This window comes from Takifugu rubripes, chromosome 1, assembly GCF_901000725.2.
Source record: "Takifugu rubripes chromosome 1, fTakRub1.2, whole genome shotgun sequence".
Classification (NCBI taxonomy): Eukaryota; Metazoa; Chordata; class Actinopteri; order Tetraodontiformes; family Tetraodontidae; genus Takifugu; species Takifugu rubripes.
The window spans coordinates 25,356,890-25,380,620 of NC_042285.1; the positions used below are offsets into that span (position 1 = coordinate 25,356,890).

A 23,731-nucleotide genomic window follows, 5' to 3' on the forward strand; every position below is an offset into this window, starting at 1 on the left:
TGGTCTAAACGTGTCTTTAATGTAGTTGGTGGTCAGTACAGGTTTTAAAATGACAGGATACAGACACTGGTTCATCAACATTGTCTTGAGAAAAATACCTGCGCCAGTAAACGCATCATCTTCTGCACTTTTCTCGATAGCACCACAAGGTTGTTTTATACTCTAACATGAAAAAAAGAACAAATTTGAAGGAAGCAAAAGTGAAAGGACAACATGTTTCTGAGCCAATACACAGCAGTTCTAATTCTGTTCATATTTAGGAATCTTTGGCATTGTTGCTTTGTGAAATTATAGGGTAAACCCTTTGGATCAAGCTACACAATAGTTAGCCTCAAAATACACCAAGCATCCACCACTCAGAGGAATGATTCCTGTTTAACAAATTAGTGTAAAATTCAAACATTTGTTCTACCTTACTTCGATGTCTTGAACTGGGTCAAAGGCACAATAAATATCTTGCCACAGGGCCAGAATAGTCCTCAGTACTGGTATGTACAATGTGGCCGATCGTGTCAGCTGTCAGTTCAATAGTCTCAGGGTTCTCCCTGACACATCCCTGCTGACCACTTTACAAGAAGCACACTGGCCCGATGTCGATGCCGAACTCTTGATCTGGGCCACCAATGTCCACAGGGGCAATGTCCACGATAGGAAGTCTCGGTGTTTTCTGTGTCCTGTACTCAAACACTGTCTTGCCCCACTTGCCGTTTGCTTCCTGTAAAAGGTAGAAAACATTACAAATTAGCTCGTCATTAAAGTTACACACTAAAATCCTCACAGATGAGTTTGAGGAGGTCACTGAAGACAAAGTGCGAAATAAGGGAACTAACTGAGCAGGAGTCCTCCAGGACTGTGTATCTGAAGCGGCTGTTTCCTTCTGCTTTGAGTTCCAGATCATTTGCACCCTTGAGGATTATAGCTTTCTTCAAGTTGCCTGTCTTCTGATCCTTGTAGGCCACGGAGTTCTTGCAGTGATAGGTGATGGTCTGAGATGCCTCTTTGGAGAGCAGGCGGATGAAAGTCATCTGAACTGTGATGGTGTTGGCCAACTGATCTTTGTTGCCATACACAAACTAAAAGAGACAACAGAAGGAATCAGGTGTGATAGGGACATGTCTGATGAACCTTCCTCTCTCTTGCACCATCGACAGCGTAGATACTCACGTGAGTTCCTCTGTTGATGTCCGCTCCGAACCACACAGGTTTGTTCTTGGAAGAGTTCCACCACACTTTACGGGGTATGCTGGTTGGGTTAGCTGCGATGCAGGTCTCGCCGGTGTCCATGTTGCAGTAGACTTTAATAGCATCCTCCACACTGCCTTGGTTTGGATCCACCCAGTACTCTCCTAAACACCATAATAATAAAGACATGAGTGATTTTTGTTGTTATGAATGCACTAAGGAAACAAATCAATTGTGCTGAATGCTACCATCTTTATAATTAAGTTTTACGGTTTTTAGTTTACATTTGGAAACCTGTAAAACAAAACCAAGAGATCCTTTTAAGAGTTTAATAATGTATGGTATTCAGAAGACCTAGAAGTAATGCTTTTAGAGTACAAACTCTGAAATCCTTTATATAAACCCTACAAAAATTTAGTCCATATGAATATTACCTGCAATTTTTGCGCTTTTTTGAAATTTCAGGGTGACACTGAACACATTGACATCATCCATTTAGTTCAGCTATTGGTGTTTTTTGAACACTCACCACTCTTTTTCATGGGGTAGCATCTCTTAAGGTCATCACAGGTTCTCGCTGGGTGTTTCCTGCTGCCATCAGGGCTTTTCATGTTGCTAATTTGGCTGCTGAGGGCCTTCAGAGTGGCCAGGATGCCAGGGTCCACAGGAACAATGGTGGAGGAGTTGCTGTTCGGAAGAGCCTCATCTTCACTGAACTCAGGAGGAGGAGGAGGGCCGGAGTCATAATCCATGTTGCCATCAAACAACTCATCCGGAGCAGATGTAGGGGGTCCTGGGGGACCAGGGGGACCTTGGGGCCCAGGTTCTCCTGGGGGTCCCTTTAATTTCACAAATTGTGTTGATATTAGTTACATACTTTCATTTTTACTAGACATAAATGAGATGACAAAAAAATAAGCAGAAAAGATATTCAACAGCCTATTGAAGCAGACCTCTGGTCCAACTTCTCCACTGATTCCACGAGTTCCAGGGGGTCCCATTGGTCCTGGTCCTCCAATGAGTCCCTCCTTTCCAGAAGGTCCAATAGGTCCAGGAGGCCCCTGAATGCAATTCCAATAAAAATTGGTGATGAGTGTAATTTTCAATTAAACTTTCACAGTTGCTGTCTAACAAATGTGTGCTATAAACTCTAAAACCCTGGAGATGTTCCCTTACCCTTTGTCCACTTGGTCCCAAAATTCCTGTGGCTCCCTGCTCACCTGTTGTACCCTATAATCAAAAGGTTAACATTCACCAGTTAGTGTCTGATTGTATATTTTCTATGCGATGGTGTTTTCTAGGATGTGCACACAGATGAGACATGACTAATGATGTCAGACTGGTGTAAACATCACAGCTGTGCGACCTTGGATAAGGGTTTCATGTTATATTGTCTCAACTGTGTTTTGTTTCCTGTCATGTAGAAAAGATTGGTACTAAAATATAACTTAGAACATTTCAGTGCCATTTACGTAAATAACTACAGTGATTTAGGCCTCTTAGTAAAACAATGCTGATTATAAGCTATTATTGCAGGTGAATACGCATAGTTGGTTAAACGTATTACATTTTATACACTCCATTTGAACTTACTGGAGGTCCAGGAAGACCCTGCAAACCAGTGAATCCTCGATGTCCTTTCTGTCCTCTCTCTCCATGATCACCAAGGTCTCCCTTATCACCCCGAGGTCCTTGCGGCCCCTGAAAATATCATTAGCAGTTGCTTTAGGATTAGAAAAATATAAAGTTCACCTGAATAATTCTGAAATAAAATGAAATGAAACAGAAAACTTTACCATAATTACATCGCACTATGGGGTAAGGTTTGTAAGGTTCTTACCACTAATCCCCTCTTTCCAGCTGCACCAGGTGGGCCGACAGGTCCTCTGGAGCCCTGAGAAAAATGAATAAAATCAACCAGGGACCTATTAGGAGTATTTTATTCCCAGGTTCCAGCATGGCCACATTTTAGATGCTCTCATCAGATATCTGTTAGCACAGTCTTGACTGATCAGAATTAAAACTTCTGCTTACAATGTCTCCTCTCCTTCCTGGACCACCTTGTGAACCAACAGGACCCGCAGGGCCTGGAAGTCCCTGGGAACCAATCAATCCCTCTGGACCAGGGTCTCCTCTGTCACCCTGGCAAAGCAAAACACCCCGTCAATAAAAATAAACATAACAATACACAAAGGGTTAATGTAGTTGCTTCATACCCTTTGTCCAAGAACACCATCTTTGCCTGGTGGGCCATCAGATCCTGCCGGACCCTGAAGACCAAATACAAATATTGAAACGTTGACCCTAAATGGGGAACTATTTTTCCTTCCAACTTTTACCTATTAAAGACAGTACACTTACATCAGGACCAGGATCCCCACGGGGTCCTTTAGCACCAGGGACACCAACTGGACCTGGAGGGCCTTTCTCTCCAGATTGTCCAGCTGATCCCTGTTTTCCTGGTGGGCCCTAAACCCAAGAAGACACAGCTTAGCAATGCAGGCATGCACTGACAGGCATATGTGTTTAACACAACACAACTCAATACATGTACGAGGACACTGTAGAAATGTTTAAATCAGCACAACTTTACTGCTACGATTGTACACACCCCTGGTCCTGGAAGGCCTGGCATTCCACGCTCTCCTCTCTGACCTGGAAGACCCACAATGCCTCTCTGCCCTGTAGTTCCAGCTGGGCCTGGGGGTCCATCAGGACCCTGCAGTTGTATTGCCACAAACAGATTAGCTGTTTAATTTAGGACAACTGACATAAAAAATTATTATGTCCACTTCCTCTAGTGTATAAAAGTCTACAAAATGAGACATTAAAGCGTGTGTAATCATGATGGGAAGGGCAACAGGTGAATTAATCTATTTTCAGCAGGAACCATATTTCTCCTAAAAGAATAAACTGAATTAATTGTAGCTTACAGTGGGTCCGTCTTCCCCAGAGTCCCCTTTGTCTCCTGGGCTACCAGATGGTCCTGGTGGCCCTCGCTCTCCTTGTTTTCCAGGTGCTCCATAATCTCCACGAAGACCACGAGGACCCTCTTTTCCTGGAGCACCAAGAGGTCCAGGCTCTCCAAGTGGTCCCTGGCGAGAATATAGACTTTTGTAAGATGTGCGTGGAGTCTTGGTAATGTTGTTTACAGACTTTTCAAGTGCTATAAGAGGATGAGATACTGTAGGAAGAGCAAATATTTGAATGTAGTATAGAGGTAAGATCTTAAGACCGAGCCCGAGCCCGAGTCCGAGCCCGACCCAACCCGAAATTCGGGTCGGGCTTAAAATGCGTAAAATGTCAATCATTACGTTCGGGTCGGGTCGGGCCGGGCTTCTCTCTCGCTGACTTTTTTTAAATAAATATTTGTTTATAAAAATATACACTAAAACGTTGAAACAAAACTATAGAAATAACAATTTCATATATCTTTTACCATTTATTTGATTTGCGTTATTCTATTTAAAGCCTAGTGGGCTGCAGTATTTCTCCGCGTAATTAAGCGAGTGCGCATCAAGATTTCTCTTTCACTCTCTTTGTCTGGCCTCTTATTCTGTGTTCCATTCATTTATCATGATCATAAAAATATGTAGATTATTTTAACCTTAAAAGATCTTGCGTTTTTTCTGCCCAAAATACTATGGGATAAATTTAAATTTCGGGTTTGCTTCGGGCTCGGGCCTGCAAATCAAGTAAATTGGTCGGGCTTGGGCTGGGTCGGGCTTTAATGCCCGCGGGCCTGGGTCGGGTCGGGCTGGATTTTTTAGGCCCGATCTTACCTCTAATGTAGTATATAAACTAAATCTTACAAATCTTCTTTAGTTGCAGCACACTAAATGTACCGTAATGTTTACAACAGTATAGTCAGTGAGAAATACATATATTTACAGCATTTTGGCTTGAGAATAGATTTTCTTTTTAATGTCAGGGTTTTGGTTTGATCATTTGTGATGCTTTGCTGACATTGTTAAACATTATATGCTTTTCAGCAAGGATGAAGAACTTACAGGTGGACCTGGTGGGCCAACTCGTCCTGCAGATCCAGGGAAACCAGTGGGCCCCTGGAGATAAAGACAACATCCTCAGATTTATGTTTCTTGAGAGAGAGCCATGCATAAATGGCAGTTTATTCTTGTTAAAGGGTCATAGATACACTATGTTATCTTACAGGTGCACCCTGAGTTCCTCTTCCACCTTTCAGGCCAGCAACACCAACTGGGCCCTGCAACAGAAAATGATATAATTAGGGAGGTGTTTAACCCATGTCTAGAAAAATGGTCACGTGAAAACTCTTTCATTTGTTGTCCACTTGTCATGCCATCATAAAAATGAAAATGAAATTAAAATTTTAATAATTGTATAATTGTATAATAATAGTTATTGCTGTTTAGAACTTACAGGAGGTCCATGAGCTCCAGCCAAACCTTGGGGTCCAGGTGATCCAGCATCTCCTTTCTGGCCGGGCTCACCAACCTCTCCCTTGACTCCAGGCTGGCCATCAGGACCCTACAGATTAAAATATTGAAAATATTACAGATCATGCACTGAATCCCAAAGAATCTCAGATGTCTATTATGATATGTACAACATATGAGTGAAGAATGGGAGAGAGGAAGGCTGCTTACAGGGGCTCCGGAAAATCCAGTGGGACCGATTGGACCTGGGTCACCCCTTGATCCCTGTGAGAGAAGTGATTATGCTGTATTTTGATTTAATTTAATTAATTTTGCTTCATGCTGTCACTGAACAAGAGCACTTACTGGAGTTCCTCTGGATCCCGGGGGTCCGTGTGGGCCTTTGGGTCCAGGTTCCCCCTACACATATTACATATTTACTGAGAATCATTCCTACAATTTGATGAACAATTACATCCACTATATTTATAATAAACCCTAAAATTAACCCTAAAACAGGCACTCTACCTTTTCACCACTGGGTCCAGCAGATCCTGGAGGGCCAACAGGACCAGGAGATCCCTGTGTGCGCAGAACAAGTTGAACATATGAAGATATAAGTGCTGAGTCAGCAGACCCACAGTTTTCTCCAACAGGCTGTAACAAGCCTTAAATCTGCAGTTGGTTTTATTGCCTTTTTAATGTTTCTGAGGGAAAATTGGACTTACTCTTGCACCATCATTTCCAGCTGTACCTTCTGATCCTTTCTCTCCAAGCGTGCCCTACATGGAAAATAATTTTAAACTCTCTTATTCCCAAGGTTTTATTTTGTTTTCAGACAGTTCTCTTTTTATTACTATTTATACACCTCAGTTATCATCTTTGACCAGATTAATCAATGAAGTTAAGAAAAAAGGTTAAAATATTTTATTCTCTAAAGCACATGATACTTTTAAACATGATAGACTTACCCTTTCACCTTTGGGACCTGGAGGGCCAGATATACCCCTCTCTCCTGGCATTCCCTGAAGACCTGGAGGACCAGCATCACCAATTGCACCAGGTGGTCCAGGACTGCCCTATTGTTAAAATAATGCCTTTTATCACAGGTATTTTCACTTGAGACAGTTTTAGACCTGGTATCTATGGCTAATAACAAGCTTAATAAACTCTCATCTGTACAGTACCTTTGGACCATCTGGACCAGGTGCTCCAGGAATACCCTTAGGTCCTTGAAGACCATTTGGACCCAGCTCTCCTCTCTCACCAGGATTTCCACGTTCACCCTTTGTGATTAGAAGAATTCATGTAAGTCTTAAACATTTAACCTTTGATAAATTGTTAAAAGAGGTTTTCCCTACCCTTGGTCCAATCTGTCCCACAGCACCCAGCTCTCCAGGAATACCCTGAGAAAAGGTGAAACAAAATGATGAATTTAGCTGCAACTAAATCATGATCACCATTTAGTCGGACTAATACAACTTATTCTCAGTCAAGAGTGATCTTAGACACATGTAGGTTTTTTTTTTCATTTCTTTTGCACTTACAACATCGCCAGGTTTTCCAGATTCACCAGGAGGGCCTTGATTTCCAGGTAAACCCTAAAAAAATGAGGAATACATATAAACTTTTCAACTGACAATGTGGTCTTAATCTTGTTGCATACCAACTACAAAGCCACACCTGAAATCCGTTCACACCTGGGGGTCCTTGCTCTCCTCTCTCTCCTGCTACACCCTTCAAGATCAGACAGTCATGTTACGAAATTTCATTTTAGCAATGAATTAATGGAAATAATACGTGAAATTTGAAACTTACAGATGGTCCAGGGGGACCAGCAGGGCCGACCTCTCCATCTTTCCCTGGAGGGCCCTAACAAAAAGTCATTCCATTTGTTCTCATGTCTGAAACAATTCCATTTCCTTTCCTGGCACTTCATGAATTTTCTTGCACATTGCATACATTTTCTATTATGAATGCACTCACCCTTTGACCTGCCACTCCTGGAGATCCTTGTTCACCTGTTTTTCCTGGATCACCCTTTGGAAGAAAAAAGTATTACAAAAATGGATCAGGATATAAAATCAAAAGGACTGCTTTATTAAAGTAGGCTGATTTTCTTACACTAAAGCCTTTGGGTCCGGTTGATCCCATGATTCCAGATGGCCCTCGATTCCCAATGGGCCCTGCTGGACCAGGACGACCATCCTCTCCTGCTGCTCCCTGGATAACAAAAGAAATAATTAAATTCCCAAATCTGCTGCAGCAAACTATTGCCTGATTCTCAGAAAATAGAAAATTACATAATAAGACAATCCTGTGTCAGACTCAGATCTGAATTGCCACCACCAGGGGGCGATCAGAACAAATACCTGAGGGGGTAAATTCTAAAGCTGATCCACACGGTGACAATTGCAATGAGAGAAAAAAAAACCTCTCTTTCATCGTATAATTGAACATAACAACATACCAGTGGTCCTGGCTTGCCCTCTGCTCCCTGGACTCCAGGGGTACCAGTAAGACCCTTTGGAAGTAAGACAGCTATGTGTAAATATATGTACTTTTGACATCTAAACAAATAACTTATAATTGCACTTCAAAACTATAATTTCAGTGTTACCCTTGCACCTGGTAAACCAGGTTCTCCTGTACGACCAGGGTCTCCCAGAGAACCTTTTGGTCCTGGTGGACCAGATATTCCACGATCTCCTTGAGCACCCTTTAGACATGGAAGTGGTTTTGTGTTTAAACTTGCACCATGACACAACTACACTGTAGAAAGTACGCTGATGCAATCCCACTTAAATCACAATTTACCTTTGGTCCTGGCAGTCCGTCAGCACCAGGGAATCCTCGGTTACCAGAAGCTCCCTGGAAGTCAGAACATGTCTCAGTTTCCACCTCATAGCAATGTTATTATTCTCAATATTAGCGTTATTATTGTTGTTGTTGATTACGTTGTTGCTCTTGTTTGCAAAGATTCCTAGTGAGGCAAAGATTAAGACTTACTCTTTCACCAACGGGTCCAGGAGGGCCCACAGAGCCAGGGTCTCCACGTTGTCCCCGCTTACCCTCCTCACCCTGAGGTCCAATCACTCCCTGGGAGCCTGGTGGACCCTAGAGTGTTGTCAGAAAATGTGCTGCTAAGCCAGGCTAAGCCAGAAATGAATACATATTTAAACACTAGTGCTTCAGACATCAGTTAGTTATCTATGTAAATGTAACTGAAGCTTACAGGCTCTCCTTTAGGTCCAGCCTCTCCTTTGAAACCTGGAAGACCAACATCTCCCTGTCACGCAAAAAAACAACAGTAATTACCACTCTAACTTAGGGGACTTTACAATTTCAATGAATATTTAAAATAGGTACTTATACTTTACCAGTTGTCCTTTAATACCAGGTTGACCTGTGCTTCCCTGAGGTCCAGGTGGACCAGGAGGTCCAAGATGCCCACTTGGACCTTGTGGACCGAGATTGCCCTGTGAAGAGTTATAACAACCTGTTATACTGTGAAGTTTACATTTTATCAAAAATTGATTTGATGGTTGAACTATGCTTTACCACTGGTCCTTTGGCACCTGGGCCACCATCTGTACCTATGGGTCCCTATGAATTGGAAAATTCTTTCATTACATTACTGGTGCAACAAAGGGAAGACTGATTTATGAAACATAGCCCTTTAATTTATAAGATAGCTAAAAGAAGATACGAACCCCAAGGCCCAATGGACCAGATCTTCCCAGGTGACCAGTCTCTCCTCTTTGTCCTTGTGGACCCTGTGGACCTCGGACTCCAGTAGGACCAGGTTGTCCCTGTAGAGGAAACATTACCATGATAATGCCCTTGCTCTGATGCACAGAAATCATTGGCAATTGCTTTGCTTTATTTTACCTTCATTCCTGGAGTTCCTGGATATCCAGAAGGCCCACTGAGACCCAGAGGACCCTATTGACACAAAAACAGTGGGTGTTATAAACAATGAACAACATGAAGAAAACAAATGTTAGTGGAGAAACTGTGGTGCTTAAATTAGGTATGTGTTAATAAAAGAGAATAAGAATGGTCCACTAAACAATACAGTTAAACATTGTTTGGGTTTGATTATGCTCATATACACAGAACTGTTTCGATGTTTGTTCCTGTATCATTTAAACAGCTGTGTTTGACTGTAGAGGCTGGTGTCGGCCTCACCCAGCTGGTGTGTATCTCATGCACACAGTGTTTATATTCAGCTGGTTTATACATTAGACACAGTTTTAACCTATTTGCACTGGGGAAGGACAGAAAATGAGACAACCGATGGAATTGAAAAAAGTTTATCAAGAATAATCAAAAGAAACAAAGACATATACATAGTTTTTACTAGCAGTTTCTCAAAAGAAAGGTGAATAATTATGCTATTATTTTGACTTAAATCCACGCTTGCGTGAGAGTCAAGCTAGAGGGAGTCTGGAAAGGTAAAATAATGCCACCGCTGACTTACTAATGATCCAGGTTTTCCAACAGAGCCTGGCACACCACGTTTACCCTAAAAGACAAAAGATGAATTATTTTTACTTACAAGCAATCAAATAGTTGAAAAGAAATTATAGTAGAAATAGCTAAGCAGTAAGCTGCCAATACTACTGCTACTGCTAGAATTGCCAGCATTAGAATATACTATATTTGTTTATTATATTATTATTTGAGAATTTATATCATTAAACTTTGCTGAAAGCTCAGTGGAGGAAGAAACACATTAGATGCTAGTGTAACCATGCCTGTTTGACTTTACAGCCTGTATTTAAACAGCCATGTTGTGTAAATCCTCGGAGAGAGAAAAATGCATGGACAGAAAGAAAGAGAGACTGAAGCAGACGTTAGTCATGTCCTTACGGGTGTACCACTGGGTCCAGAACGTCCTCTCTCTCCTGGCATCCCAGCAGGACCCTGTTACAAAGGGGCAGTGATAAATTACATCTGTCCTCCATTGGATAGTCCAGGTGGTTATTTACAGCTTTGGCCGGGACATCATTCAAGTAAAAAGTTGCCTCAAGATCAAAATGGTCGACATGAGCTTCAGGCCAATGACAACAAACAACAGTGAAAACAATAAAAAAAAAACTTCAGGCATTTTACCATAGGACCTGGTGCTCCCATTGGACCATGTGGACCTGTAGCACCCTTAAAAATGAAGAGGGAAAAAAGGTTTTTAAAAATCAGTATTTTTAAATAATATGTTTAACTAGTGAAATGTATACCTTTGATCCCACTGCTCCATTTTCACCCTTCTGGCCAAGAATTCCAAGGTGTCCCTGAAAGCATTAAAAACAGGAAAAAAAACAAATACCTGAGTCGAGCAAATATAACCAATTTAAAGCAAAACTGCAATGCAAATTAAGTTAAGTGAGAGGGAAACGTATGTTGAAAGTTTGAAGATGGGATGATGGAAGATGGGAGTAAATACTCACCTTGTGACCCTTCAGGCCAGGAGGTCCTGGCATTCCTGGAAATCCTCTGGCTCCCTGAAATATGAAGTCAGTTTCAGCGCTCTAGTGCAAGCAGAGTCACAGCTGGAGTGCAGTTGAGCAGCATGACACATAAGATCTTACTGGTGAGCCTGAAAATCCCATTTCTCCATTGTTTCCTGGTTTGCCTGGTTCTCCCTGAGTGAGGACATTTAGAAATTACAAAATGCATTAAAAATGGAAAACAGTGGATACTAGATGCCACTTTAAATACCTGATGTTGATTAATTACGATTAATTATGTCAAATTATCCCAAAAGAAAAAAACGTGATTGAAGCATCATTTACATCAATGACTTAAATGGTTTTGCTTTGACTGTTCTTGCCATTAGACTGAAGAACATATAACTGAAATGCTGCTGAAAAATCATCAGAATGATGGTCGGGAGAAGGTTATCAGCCGTACCCTTTGGATTAATCATGATATGAATAGTTCTATCTAGTGCAGTGAACACCAAACTAAATGAAAAGTGATCTTGGTGTAAATAGGTCAAAAGGCTGACTCACATCTTCACCTGGTTTCCCCATTAGGCCTTCTGGTCCTCTCTGCCCAGATGACCCCTGAAAAATGTTTCAAAACAGGCTATAACTTATTTCAGTCCACATGGACTGACAGTGACAACAAAAGCATCTTTGAAAACCAACTGAGAATTTGCAATCTTTTTATTTATCTAAAATGGAGAGAGTTTACCATGTGTCCTGGATCTCCAACTTCTCCAGGAGGTCCTTGGGCTCCAGCTTGACCCTTGGAGAAGTGAGAAAAAATACACGTTGACACAAGATGTCATGTAAGTAACAGAATATGATAAGCCAATGGTCAAGGACTTACTGGTGAGCCACTAGGCCCAGGGGGTCCTCTTGTTCCAGCCTCTCCCTGAAACAAACGCCAAGATAGATCAATCATCCAGACGTAACAGGCAAAGAATCATCACAGCTGTTTGATTGATTGATTGATTGATTGATTGATTGATTGATTGATTGATTGATTGATTGATTGATTGATTGATTGATTGATTAAAAGGTAAATGATGGATGAATTTGATGCAGCCTGGTTAAAATGGCTGATTATGACAATAGTTTTTCAAATGCTGGTCCATCCTCTGCTAAAACATGGCTCGCTACAATATAAAAATTTATCATAAAAGTCAGAGTCAACTGATTTCTTAATTTATTTCAGATAATGACATTTACTCTTCTAAATACTAATGACATAATTAGTATTAGCAGGGGTAGCCGAAGAGCTGCGTGGGATCAAAACACCTTTTCTCATTAAAATAATAATAAAGATGTCTTCATATAAAGTCAAGCTGTGTGTGATATAGACAGGATGTTTCTTCAAGGTGTCAGCCATAAACCAAATTTTATCTTCAGCTTTTTAATAATGAGCCCCTCAATCATCAACAGTGAAAGTTGCACCTAATTTGGTTTCGCGTCTGGAATGAATTAAGAATAAACACATTCACCATTAAAGGGCGATTCCTCGTATATAACCCACCGAGTTTTGTCTGCACAAAAATCTTCTAAAGCTATTTAGAAGCTTTATGTTTTTATATTTAGTCTCACGCAGCACTAGCCTCTCACAAAGAGAGTACAGGCTCGCTAACTCTGCTAAATAACATCTCAGGTCAGCAGCTCTAATGTTTACATTCCTTTCATCCCATCTTCCCCACAGTCACCATGGTAACTGCGGTCTAAAGGAAACCTGTTCTCGCTAAGAGAAACTAAACCATGTTAGAGGAGAAACTTTTTGTGATGTGTTATATTTGTAACTAGTCAGTCGTGATGGCTGCTGGCCTCTCACCCTTGAGCCACTCAGCATTCCCTGAGGTCCTGATTTGCCATCGAACCCTGAAGCCATCTGTGCACCAATGCCCTGCAGGTAAAGCAGAAGAATTAGCCCACTGAAGCCACGCAAATATGAAACCAGAGGAAATATGTACATGTACATAACAAAAAGTGTTTGTTTTTGACTCACTCCTGGATGGGAGGGATGACCTGGAGGCCCTGGTTCACCAGGCTGACCTGGTACACCGGGCTCACCATCATAACCTGCAGACCCCCGCAGTCCCTACACATCAAACAGAGAAGGAGGAGATGGAGCAGATGCTGATTCACTCAACTAGAGTCTGTTCCTTGTGTTTTATCAGAGATTTTTCTTTTTTCCACTTTAGCTTTAGTATTGCAATATCCCGACAGTAAATCATATATCAGAGGTAACAATAGCAATATAAAATACCCTTTAATATGATTATATTTCTGCCTCGCATATATATTTAATTTTCTGTCATATAGCCTTTGATGAACACAATGATATTTATTTGCAATACCTGATAGTTTAGTTTAAACCATTTGACATGATTAGGTACAAATGCAAATATTGACCTACAAAGATTATTTTAGAAGTTTTCATACTTATTACACATTTTTATACTTAATTATCTATGAGATCTTTTAGATGATAACATATGTCTGAATGATGTTTGCATGTGACCTACAGGCCTTCCTTTGTTTCCTCGGGATCCCCGTTCTCCTGGAGGCCCTGGGGGTCCCTGTCAAGGCAAAGAATCCAGTCAGATTCATCTGACGACCACGACATCCATCATAAAACTGTTCTGAGGCGCTACGGAGTAGCTGAAAGAGACGTTTCACTCTGCAGAAGGTTCAATGTGGACTTGTGCAGCTGTCCTCTCATGCCATCTAGTGTCAGACCAGCGAGCCCAACGTACACACACGCGCCCACACACACCAACCAGGAGGAAGGCTGATGCTCACCATTGGTCCAGGACGGCCTCTGATGCCAGGAACCTGCAGGAAGACCATCACAACTCTTACAGCCTGTTCCTGAACAGGCTCAGTGTTATTAAACTTTTATAGAAATGTTATACTCACAACTGGAACGTCACCAGGTTCTCCCTTCTGACCCTATGTAAACATATAAAGGGTGTCACAATCACTTCAGGCTCAGTTCAGATAAAATATTAACATCTCTCAAGTACAGGATGGCGTACCTTGTAAACCCTGGCTCCATCTGAAATGTGCACGAAGCAGAAAACCTCACATTATGGTCACAATGGCAACAGAGAACCTCATTATAGTAATTCATTTAGGCAAACTGATGAGTCTCTTCGTTGCTCACCAAAGGTGTCCGGCCGACCGCCGTTGGACGGGTCAGCACCCTGACAAACGGGGCAGCACTCGCCCTCAGGGATCATCATCTTCTCACAGTTACTCAGCTCATCACACTGGATCTCGTCACACAGGACCTGACCATTGTCGCACACGCAGATCCGGCATGGTTCCGGCTTCCAGATGTCCCTGTTGGTGTACACCTGGCCGTCCGCTGAGCAGCTCACATCATCGCCTGCAGCAGGCAGAGGTGGGAGGACACTTCGATTAGCTTGACGGAGAGCTGTGATTTCTTTGTGCTTTCCTTCTCTTTCTCTTGCTGAATGCAGCTGTTCGGCATTAGGATCACAGCTGAAGCGCACTCAGGGAACTTTAAGTGTCCACAGTTTTCTGGTGCCGAACTGCTGCATTCAACATGTCTTTCCTGTTTTCTCACCCTGCCAAATGCTGCACACATGCCATCCTAAATGCTTTTCCAGTGACAAAAATGCAATAAATTGTGCTCTAGCTTGCCTCAGAGGATAAAGCAGGATAAATTACTGTGGATAAAGCACAAGGACACCCCATGAAGTGTGTCTTCATTGCTTTCCTTAAAAAAGTGTTGAGAATTAATACATGATAACATAATAAACTGTCCTATACTAGTAACTTTGAGGTGATTGGAACACATTACAGTGGCCTATAGAATAACTATCCCCACAGATATAAACAAAAATGACAGAAAATGTGGGAAAAAATGTCCCTAATGGGCATTGTGGCAACACTTTGTCAATACTGAAGCTATTAAAAAAGAATATGAGAAATCACAAAGCTCTTTTCTAAAGGTCTGAACATTTGAACTTTTATTATTTCAGTCAAAACAAAGAATTGACAAAGATCTGGTCACAGAGGACCAGCAACACTGTGTGCAGGTCACTGTCAAACACACAACTCTGGCTTTAATCAGGGTGTAAACCATTTTGAAAATGTTACCACAAGAAAATGGGTCTGGAAAACATTTAGAGACGGAGGTCTCCAGCCATTAGACATTAGGTCATTTCCTCCCGAGTCAGAGTCTCGGAGGCTCGGCGAGGTTTATGCAGAGAAAAGTTGCTCCCGTGTAAAGCGGCTCTTTGTATTTTTAAGGTCAGTGCTAAAGCAAAAATAAACCCTGGGTGTGTAACACTTCCGCCCAGGTGATTCTGAAAATGAACAAAAAGAAACGAGCTTTCATGTGTGATCCCGATCTCTCTTTACCTGTTCCACATGCAAACAGCAGGTGGCAGCTCTGAGCTTTCCAACGCAGGTGAGACAGGTTAGACAGTAAAAGAAAAAGAACTGCAGCGATGACTCCAAACCACGAGGATGGTTTCATTAACTTTAAGGCTCAGACATTCCAAAAATGTATATATCAGAAATATCGCACCTTTAGGTATAGTTGCAGGACATTTGCAGCATGTTTTAACATGGATAAAACACAAATCTGTGTGTGTGTGCATGTGTGTGTTGGACAAGCCTGCACAGGGAATCACACCTGGTATGTGTATAGTTCCAATAGTAATATAAAGAGCGATTTAAACTCCAAATATCAACTCGTAACACAGTTCGCCTTTTATTTACTCACGTTTACACTCATAGTAGGAGCTATAAAAATTCATCTATAATTATCAAATTAAGTTTTAAAACAAATAATAGCTTAAATTTTGACACGATTCTGACTAACATAGCAAGTATAACTATAACTGCAGTTGTTGGCTTTTGCCTCTGCCTACAATAAACCACTGGCAGACACTTGGTACCACAGACATTTTCCAGCATCATTTTCTGCCCTTCAACCACCAGTAACATCCCACCGTCCAGCCTCAACGGTCAGCCCGCAGGCCACATCTGGCACAGGCCTCACACAAATGGCTCACACAGACGTGCAACAGTACCAGAGGCAGCACGAGCACGTTCAACTACAGAAAAAGAAAAGGCATGATGTAGCTAGGAGTGATAATATTGTTGTTATTTGGTGGAAATGTTGAGTTGAATGAGTGATGGCTGTGAAAATAAACACCACACATTTATGGCACGCCTCATGACATCTCCATAGAAACCATCTACACTGCTTTTGCTAATGGCGTTCACATGCCTCCACAATCGGTGGAGCAATTTTGTTTAGCATTTGAATGTAGCTACAGAATTAAACAACAGGGGTGGGTGTGTGTGTGTGTGTGTGTGTGTGTGTGTGTGTGTGTGTGTGTGTGTGTGTGTGTGTGGAGGGGGGGTTAGATTAACTCTGCTTATCAGGGCTGGAGAAAGAAGTGTGTAAAACCTCACATGATGTGCTCTGTAATCATTAGCATCAGAAATCATGAGTAAACACAAAAGAACTAGTACTATGTTTTTAAAAAATAAAAGTCTGACTTTAAATAAGAAGAAAATATTTGGAGCAGTAAGCAAAATTTTCCAGCAAACAATGAAAAACTAACTTCTAACTGAACTAGATGGACACTGTTAGAAATAGCACAAAAGTTAGAAAACATGAGCTTTGGTAAGTAAAACGAGGTAATATAGGAAATAGATGATTGTCATTATCAAAGACTACAGATCATCATTCTCAATCATCATTCTCATCATTCTCTGTGTATAACAGGTTCATTTAGTCCTTTTCCCCCCACTGTTGAAGGACAAAGTGACAGAGCAGAAGGTTTTAAGTTCTAGGCAGGGCCTCTATAAACCAAGGAAACACTAAGTCAACTGTCAGTCTAAAGTGTAGCAAGGAAAAATACTGTCATAAAAAGAGAATAAATGCCCAAACTCCTCCACGCAACCCAGATCAAGGAAAAGAGGCAGTTAACAGACACACGCACAAACACGCACAGACACAACCAAGAAATCTACATGACTGATGAAACGTGAGTGCGTCCACCCATGCTGTTTCTGTGTCTGCATGCGTGGGCCCTTCTGGCCTTAAAAACTTGTCGAATTTGAGCTGAATCGGCTCAGTCCCCATTACAGCCTTCTGGAAACCAGCAGTCTGGAGAACCCGTGAGTGCATGTGTTTTCCTTTATGGAGGAACTTGGAATGAATGACACCATGAATGTTAATTTTTGGAAAGAATAAGGACTGTCTTTGCTCACTGGCTGATTCTCTGAGGTGGTTTTCTGACTGACTGGATGGTTTATATCCTAAACTATACAGCATTTCCCCCAAACACACATTCAGAGTTTCTGAGCTGTATGGAACACATTACTGAGACATAAAAATGCAACATCATGGGTGTCTTGCACAACAACCACACAGCAAGTGAACTTTTTTCTTGTTGGTATGGAGCAATTTTGCCCCTACAAACCCCACCACAAGCCTGGAGGAGGAGGGCCGAGGAGGATGTTCGTTTTTCCCCCTCCTCTCGGTTAATGCATTGCAGCTTTCACACTTTTCCACAGACGCCATAAAATCTGCCGTTTAACGGTGACGACGGTGCAAAGGCATGCTCCCTCCACTGCTCAACCTGGATTTTCCACCAGTCAGCGAAGACAGCAGACGGTTTCCTGTCCTGGTTAAAAAACATGACTCACAAACCCCAGCCAGATAACAAGGACAGCAACATAGTCTCCCACAGACCACGGCCATCAAGGAAGAGCTACCACAAAATGTGATGCAGCTAGCAAATGTGAGGAAGGCACTTTATGGATTTTTCTTTGCTAATATGGAAATATGCCGAACACATGGTCTTAGGGGAGGGTCTGCTGCCGCCACACACTCATGGGTTAGAAAATTGCCTGATGGAAACAACGAGTCACATAAAAATGGAATTCTCATTTCCTTTCAGAGAAAAAAAAGACAAGTGAGGCCAAGTTCAGGGCCCAAACTAATAGCCCCGCTGTGGTCTCATAGTCAGAAACGCAGTGATGAGGACACTGGGAGCCCGACTGTGAGTCCCGATGAGATACAGCTGCGGAAGGGGGGGGCGGGGGGGGCTCTGCAGCAGCTGCATTTTTCTGCTCCAAAGCTCTTACTGTCCTCCTACCATAAATTAGATTGGTCTGCTGGAGTCGCCTGTACGACGTCACACCGGGACTTTTAGGTCCAATGCTGGACCAAAGATTTAATCAGTTAAAACTATGCTAACGCAGCATTTCACTGCAGTTCTCCCTCAGTCTTGACGGTTCCAGCATGGAGGATCAGGGGATGGTTGACGAGACCTGAAATCTGAACTCCCACTCCAGTTTGAACACGTTCTTCGCAAACAACGCTCGCTATCTGCAGGGAGGGGCAAAGCGCCGGGGCCAGGAAAGTTAAACGAATCACTCGTCTGATTACATGTCTAGGCTTTTCCATCAACAGACCCCCGTCTCTTTTGGCTTCTCTTCTTTTCAAGAAGCAACCGCAGTCATGAGTTGTTCCCTTCCCAGGCTCTGGAGGGTTGTGGTCAGGCTGACTCTCTTTTCTTCTTAATCTATTTTGCTGACTGGCTTCTTGATTTTCCATCTCCATATTGTAACTGTACATTTTTACATCTGAACTCAACGCTGTCGTTTTGCAGAAAAACAGTTGAGTTGAAGTTATGTTGTCTTAAAGGTGCTGGAGATCTTTCATGTTGTTTATTCTTTAATGCAGCAGCATCAAAAGTTGCAGACATGGCTGCATTTTAGAATTTGAATGATGAAGTGTTGCTTGTTATGTGCACCTGATTGTGTAGTTAAATCTAAACCCACCACAATTAAAGCATCTTCAGTGTTTATATTTGTACCAATCGAGCATTCTTTAAAGCTGTAGCTAAATGACAGCATGTTTGGGTTCATTATGAATTTAAGTCTTCTCAGAAACCAAAAAGTGTCATTCGATAAGCACCCCAAGAAGCTGCTGAATGTTCTTTAGGCTCAACATCAAACACTTGACCCTCACTGACCTTGCTTAAGGGTCACATGCAAGCAGGGTCAAAGTTCAAAACTGAGTAGTTTCATATAGAAACCACTTTCTCTGTGGGTTGGTGAAATGGCACAACTGCTCAAGCTGCATTTGAAAACAGGGCTGAATTCAGACTACATGATGTTCAAATAAATCCTAGAAACAGATGCCTCCATGGCAATAATTCAAAATGGGCGTCCAAGCACATAACTGTAGTTTGTTCTGAAATAAAAGAAGACTATTAAATGAAAAATATGTATCCTTTGTTGAACTTTTTACTATTGATTGATATATTGCTGATTATTTGCCTGATTATTTGTAATAATTACATCATTATAAAGAGTTAGTCATTAAAACTGTATAAACAGTGTTTACTGTGTACAACAGTAGAAAGTAAACAATGTCTCTAAAAATAGGATACATAGGATGCAGTTATGAAGCTCTTTCTCCTTAGTTTTTTGTTGTTTACTCTTCTGTAAGAGCAAAACTGCCTCAGTACAGAACAAAGTGCCAAAATGACTTTACCAGGTGGAGTAGTTTGATTTGAAATACAATCTTACACAAAGTCCTGGTACACTGTCAAGCATATGGTTCCCCTTAAGCTAGCTCCAGAGCTTGCGGATCTAACTAACACGCACCGCTTGCTGCCCTGTCTGGTTCCCTCGAACTTTTTGACATGTGGCCCTCAGACACAAAGTGGTGAATGTGCAATAATGCGCATTAAACTGCAGAAACAGTTGGCCCAGCAGGCCTGATAATGGTGGCATTTCCTGTTGGTGGTTCTGCAGAACCCACAGGAGAGCATGGAGCCAGGGTGAGATAATTCTATCTGCAAAATTGATGCAAAAAAATATATATTTATTTTCTTCTCTCTTGAGCAGCTAGGTCACAAAGGAAAATGTTACGTCAAGCATTCCAGTTTAACAGAATGGGGCATTTAACATACGAGAGGTCAGAGAACCCCGGAGCTTTACAGCATCTGAGCTACAGCCAGATGTGAAGGAATAAACTATGGATGTTCCTGCAGAGAGAGCAACTCCAAAGAAAAATCCATCCAGTACGAAAGAAAGAAAGAAAGAAAGAAAGAAAGAAAGAAAGAAAGAAGAAAGAAAGAAAGAAAGAAAGAAAGAAAGAAAGAAAGAAAGAAAGAAAGAAAGAAAGAAAGAAAGAAAGAACAACTGCATTAGGTCATAAAAATTGGAAACAAATGTGCAGTTTCAGCATGTGTCAGCCATCTTTCTGCATGGATCACAGTTGGGCAGTTCAGAACAGAGTAACCTTCTCTAACCATCAGAGCAGCCTCAATCAGGTCCAGAGGTTGTGGGTTACAGGCCAAAAAGTTGCTAATGTTGGAGAAGTTAAGTCCAATTCACTCAGAGTCCCCAGAATAAATACGATTGGATCTACATCAGACAAAAAGGATTCTGTGAATCTAGGAAACCCAACAACCCATAACATGGTTCTTGAACCCACACCAGCCCACATGTAAGTCCGTTAGCCATTAGCCTTCCTTCTGTCTGTGTGTTTATCACAATTCTTCCATCTGTTGACCAACATGAAACTATATTGTTTGAGATCTTAACCAGTTTTCAGGCCATCTCCATTCTCCCCACCAGGCAGAGGCTGTCAGAACATCGGAAAACATGTTGCTATGGCAACATATGAACGATAGGAAAATGGATCGTTCACTATTAAACCAGCAGCTTTTTGATACTTAATGTGAAAATTGATCACGGGTAAAATGCCCCAAGAACAATGTCTAAGCTTTTCCACTCTGGACCCTTTAACAAGTCCTCCAGTTGCTGCAGAAATCTGTGCAAAATTTGCAGAAATGTAACAGCTGCATCATAATTGACAACCATGTTGCCAGCGAGAACTAAGGAAAGCTAGCCATTTATTTAGGGCCACACTAATTCGGACATGTGAAAGCCAAATGATGATACACTTGTTTTCAAACCTCAATTTTTGTTGGGGGGGGGGTGAAGTGAGGTGAGCGGGAGTGGTGCCCTAAAGACAACGCAAACTTATGGCCGCCACATTCAGTCTGGGTTCGGTTCTACAGCAGATCAAGGATCCAAGTGTCTGCCGTGGGCTCTGTCTAAAATCCTTCCTTTTCTTGTGCATTAGTCTGTGTTTCCTCATATCCCTTCGATCTCCTTTTCTCTCTCCTTATCCTTGTCTAAACACGCCGTGTCCTTTTGGACTTTTCCTCCACACGCTGGCTTTCTCCCTTCTCTGCTCTGAGCTTCAGGTCTTTTAACTGTAACCTCGCCGTCTTAATTGTTGGCGCTTCTCAGCTCGGTTTGGTTGCTCTGAATGATGCAACCGCTCAGCAACAACAGCACCGCAGCTGCGGGGGCTCCTCGGGCAAAGGATATTTCCTGTAAATATTTACATTTTTTACAAGGCTGCGTCGTGTGAGGCCAAATAATTTACAGTATTTATATTTACATTACAATGTGAGTCTTCGCTCACAGTGTAACCCAGAATTTTCCAAAATGTCAACAAGATAAGGTTGCAATCTCGTACTTTTGGGCCAAGAAATTCTTTTATGAGTTTGCTCTTCCCAATATAAAACTAAATGCAATACAGTACTTTATGTAAATTCACAAGGCTTGGACGAAGGTGAACCACATCCACTGTTCATGTTGTCATTCTCCACATTGGTCAACACGTCGTTAATGTAATAGCAGGCACATAAAGTGTGCTGAGCTGAAGTTAAGCGTACCTGGTTAACAGCTCGGCCCATTTTCAGTGATTACTGCTCCACAGGTACGCACCACATGTGAGTGTCACAGAAAACGGAGCCTCTCTCCAAGCAGGTCAGATACCTGATCTCTGAGCCCGACACCACGGGGCCCTTGAGTATGCTGACATCACCCCTGGGGGAAGGGGGACACCAAATTTATCACTTTCTCTTTATTGCTAAATGCAGCCCTTGAAGTTAACAGCTGCCTGTGTTTTTGTAAATACCAGAGCCGGACACAGGCAGAGGGAGGGGATGGGTTAGCAGGTCACCGTGATGACGCGTTTTATTGCAGCAGAGGTCGCTGACATCTGGATCGCATCGCATCTGAAGAATTAGCCCCCACTTACAGCGGAGGTGAACATGTCCTGAACATGCCATTACACATCCTGATGACATTTTTTTAGCAGCGTAATTAGGTGAAAGCTCAAAAAGTGTTGGCAACTATTGCACATATAACTTCTTTTACTCACATGCAAAACTTCAAAAGAGCACTTCTGTGTTACTTTAAAGTTATGCAGATGACATCCTACTATTACTGATTCACAACACCACTCACAAAATTAATGGTGGTATTATAGGATTCATTGGCTTTTGGTCAGAACCCTTTTTTTCTGAGAACAGAACCTTCCGAGGGGATTCCCAACCTCGCTGCATGTTTTACAGTTTTACGGCTAGGAGGCATTTTATTCTATTTAAAAATCCACATATTTGTGCTCTAATATGCAGCTAATGCACACCAAACAATTTTTACAGGAATAAAGAAACATCTGCTTAGTTTGTTACACTTAAACTGTATGTAATTAATGTATATAAACCCAATAAATCCTCAGTAACTTGCAGTCTTACTACATTGCTGTGGTATTAGCTTGGCTAAGCGAAGGATTATTTCTTGCTGGCTCTGTAACAGTTTGTCTGCTGAGGCTCCTCCTCCTGGTTAGAAACTGTTGCATAGTTTATTCCACATGTCATCAACATCTGTGAGAGCTGTATTCCCCAGTGATAACCAGACAAAAAGCTGCTTTTAGTCCACACCAATCATGAGCTGACCTAAATTCAGTGATCCAAATGAAAAGGTTTCAGCTGCTGCCAGCGTTGGCAACAAAGCATATTTCAAGATATTTCCAAAATTAAATTTTACTTCTGTGTTTGTGTTCTTTTGCTAATGAATGACCTTGTTCATTAGGGACAACAATGATCACATGTACACAGAAGGAAATTCCTGTTTAATACGACTTCCTGTGCTGGAGTTGGACCGCCCTGCAGTGTGAGGTGCAGTGGTTCAAAAAAAGTATAACTGACAAGTATTTTATGTTCCTTCAATCCTTTTCTCGGTGAGTCACATTCTTGGTCTTATTGCTGAGAGCAGCTTTTATCTCTCTTCTGTGGTTGAACTTCTGGAATCCATCTTTCCTCTGGACTTTTCAGCTTGCTCACATGTTGCCTACCTCTAGGAACACCATAGCTCAAGCCCTTTCAGAACAACTCCTAATGTTCTCTCTGTTACTAGGTGCCTATATTGTTGAGTCAACGTACTCACTGTTTCTAAGTCTCGTTCACTCTTGAAATTGGTTGATTACTTTAACTTTATTATTAACTTTATTCTAGAAAACAAGTTCACCCACTTCTCTTTTCAGCCTTGAGTCACCAGCTGCAGACAGAATTTTCCACACGTCATTGGCTTCAGCCAGTGGGGAAAGGGCAGCAAAGACTCATATTGTGTATGAAGAATTTCCCCTTCCTCGAACTCAATTGCTTAAAAACTGGACAAACAGCTTTGCTCCCACTCTTTTAGTTAATGTGCATTCTGTTAATGTGTGTTCTGTTAATGTGTGTTAAGCTAATGTGTAAAACTGCACACTTTGGACTAGAGACCTCTACTGAAACCCAACTCCTC

The 23,731-nt window shown here is 41.9% G+C and overlaps 1 protein-coding gene across 1 annotated transcript in view; it reads right to left on the reverse strand.

Annotated features, from left to right (window-relative positions):
* col5a2a (collagen, type V, alpha 2a) overlaps window positions 1-23,731 on the reverse strand; it is a 27,449-nt gene continuing 3,718 nt past the window's right edge. The window contains exons 2-54 of the mRNA XM_011612242.2: window positions 14,223-14,447; window positions 14,095-14,114; window positions 13,976-14,008; window positions 13,859-13,891; window positions 13,582-13,635; window positions 13,062-13,154; window positions 12,888-12,959; window positions 11,916-11,960; window positions 11,778-11,831; window positions 11,594-11,647; window positions 11,171-11,224; window positions 11,030-11,083; window positions 10,820-10,873; window positions 10,698-10,742; window positions 10,455-10,508; window positions 10,063-10,107; window positions 9,471-9,524; window positions 9,293-9,391; window positions 9,141-9,185; window positions 8,960-9,058; window positions 8,815-8,868; window positions 8,589-8,696; window positions 8,397-8,450; window positions 8,200-8,298; window positions 8,050-8,103; window positions 7,704-7,802; window positions 7,566-7,619; window positions 7,398-7,451; window positions 7,263-7,316; window positions 7,127-7,180; window positions 6,941-6,985; window positions 6,767-6,865; window positions 6,551-6,658; window positions 6,308-6,361; window positions 6,108-6,161; window positions 5,946-5,999; window positions 5,811-5,864; window positions 5,584-5,691; window positions 5,354-5,407; window positions 5,193-5,246; window positions 4,116-4,277; window positions 3,794-3,901; window positions 3,544-3,651; window positions 3,399-3,452; window positions 3,217-3,324; window positions 3,023-3,076; window positions 2,776-2,883; window positions 2,359-2,412; window positions 2,136-2,243; window positions 1,712-2,021; window positions 1,165-1,346; window positions 831-1,073; window positions 1-715 (exon numbers count right to left, since the gene is read on the reverse strand). Of these exons, the coding sequence (XP_011610544.1) occupies window positions 569-715; window positions 831-1,073; window positions 1,165-1,346; window positions 1,712-2,021; window positions 2,136-2,243; window positions 2,359-2,412; window positions 2,776-2,883; window positions 3,023-3,076; window positions 3,217-3,324; window positions 3,399-3,452; window positions 3,544-3,651; window positions 3,794-3,901; window positions 4,116-4,277; window positions 5,193-5,246; window positions 5,354-5,407; window positions 5,584-5,691; window positions 5,811-5,864; window positions 5,946-5,999; window positions 6,108-6,161; window positions 6,308-6,361; window positions 6,551-6,658; window positions 6,767-6,865; window positions 6,941-6,985; window positions 7,127-7,180; window positions 7,263-7,316; window positions 7,398-7,451; window positions 7,566-7,619; window positions 7,704-7,802; window positions 8,050-8,103; window positions 8,200-8,298; window positions 8,397-8,450; window positions 8,589-8,696; window positions 8,815-8,868; window positions 8,960-9,058; window positions 9,141-9,185; window positions 9,293-9,391; window positions 9,471-9,524; window positions 10,063-10,107; window positions 10,455-10,508; window positions 10,698-10,742; window positions 10,820-10,873; window positions 11,030-11,083; window positions 11,171-11,224; window positions 11,594-11,647; window positions 11,778-11,831; window positions 11,916-11,960; window positions 12,888-12,959; window positions 13,062-13,154; window positions 13,582-13,635; window positions 13,859-13,891; window positions 13,976-14,008; window positions 14,095-14,114; window positions 14,223-14,447 (4,400 nt within the window). The 3' untranslated portion in view covers window positions 1-568. The remainder of the gene's footprint in view (window positions 716-830; window positions 1,074-1,164; window positions 1,347-1,711; window positions 2,022-2,135; window positions 2,244-2,358; window positions 2,413-2,775; window positions 2,884-3,022; window positions 3,077-3,216; window positions 3,325-3,398; window positions 3,453-3,543; window positions 3,652-3,793; window positions 3,902-4,115; window positions 4,278-5,192; window positions 5,247-5,353; window positions 5,408-5,583; window positions 5,692-5,810; window positions 5,865-5,945; window positions 6,000-6,107; window positions 6,162-6,307; window positions 6,362-6,550; window positions 6,659-6,766; window positions 6,866-6,940; window positions 6,986-7,126; window positions 7,181-7,262; window positions 7,317-7,397; window positions 7,452-7,565; window positions 7,620-7,703; window positions 7,803-8,049; window positions 8,104-8,199; window positions 8,299-8,396; window positions 8,451-8,588; window positions 8,697-8,814; window positions 8,869-8,959; window positions 9,059-9,140; window positions 9,186-9,292; window positions 9,392-9,470; window positions 9,525-10,062; window positions 10,108-10,454; window positions 10,509-10,697; window positions 10,743-10,819; window positions 10,874-11,029; window positions 11,084-11,170; window positions 11,225-11,593; window positions 11,648-11,777; window positions 11,832-11,915; window positions 11,961-12,887; window positions 12,960-13,061; window positions 13,155-13,581; window positions 13,636-13,858; window positions 13,892-13,975; window positions 14,009-14,094; window positions 14,115-14,222; window positions 14,448-23,731) is intronic.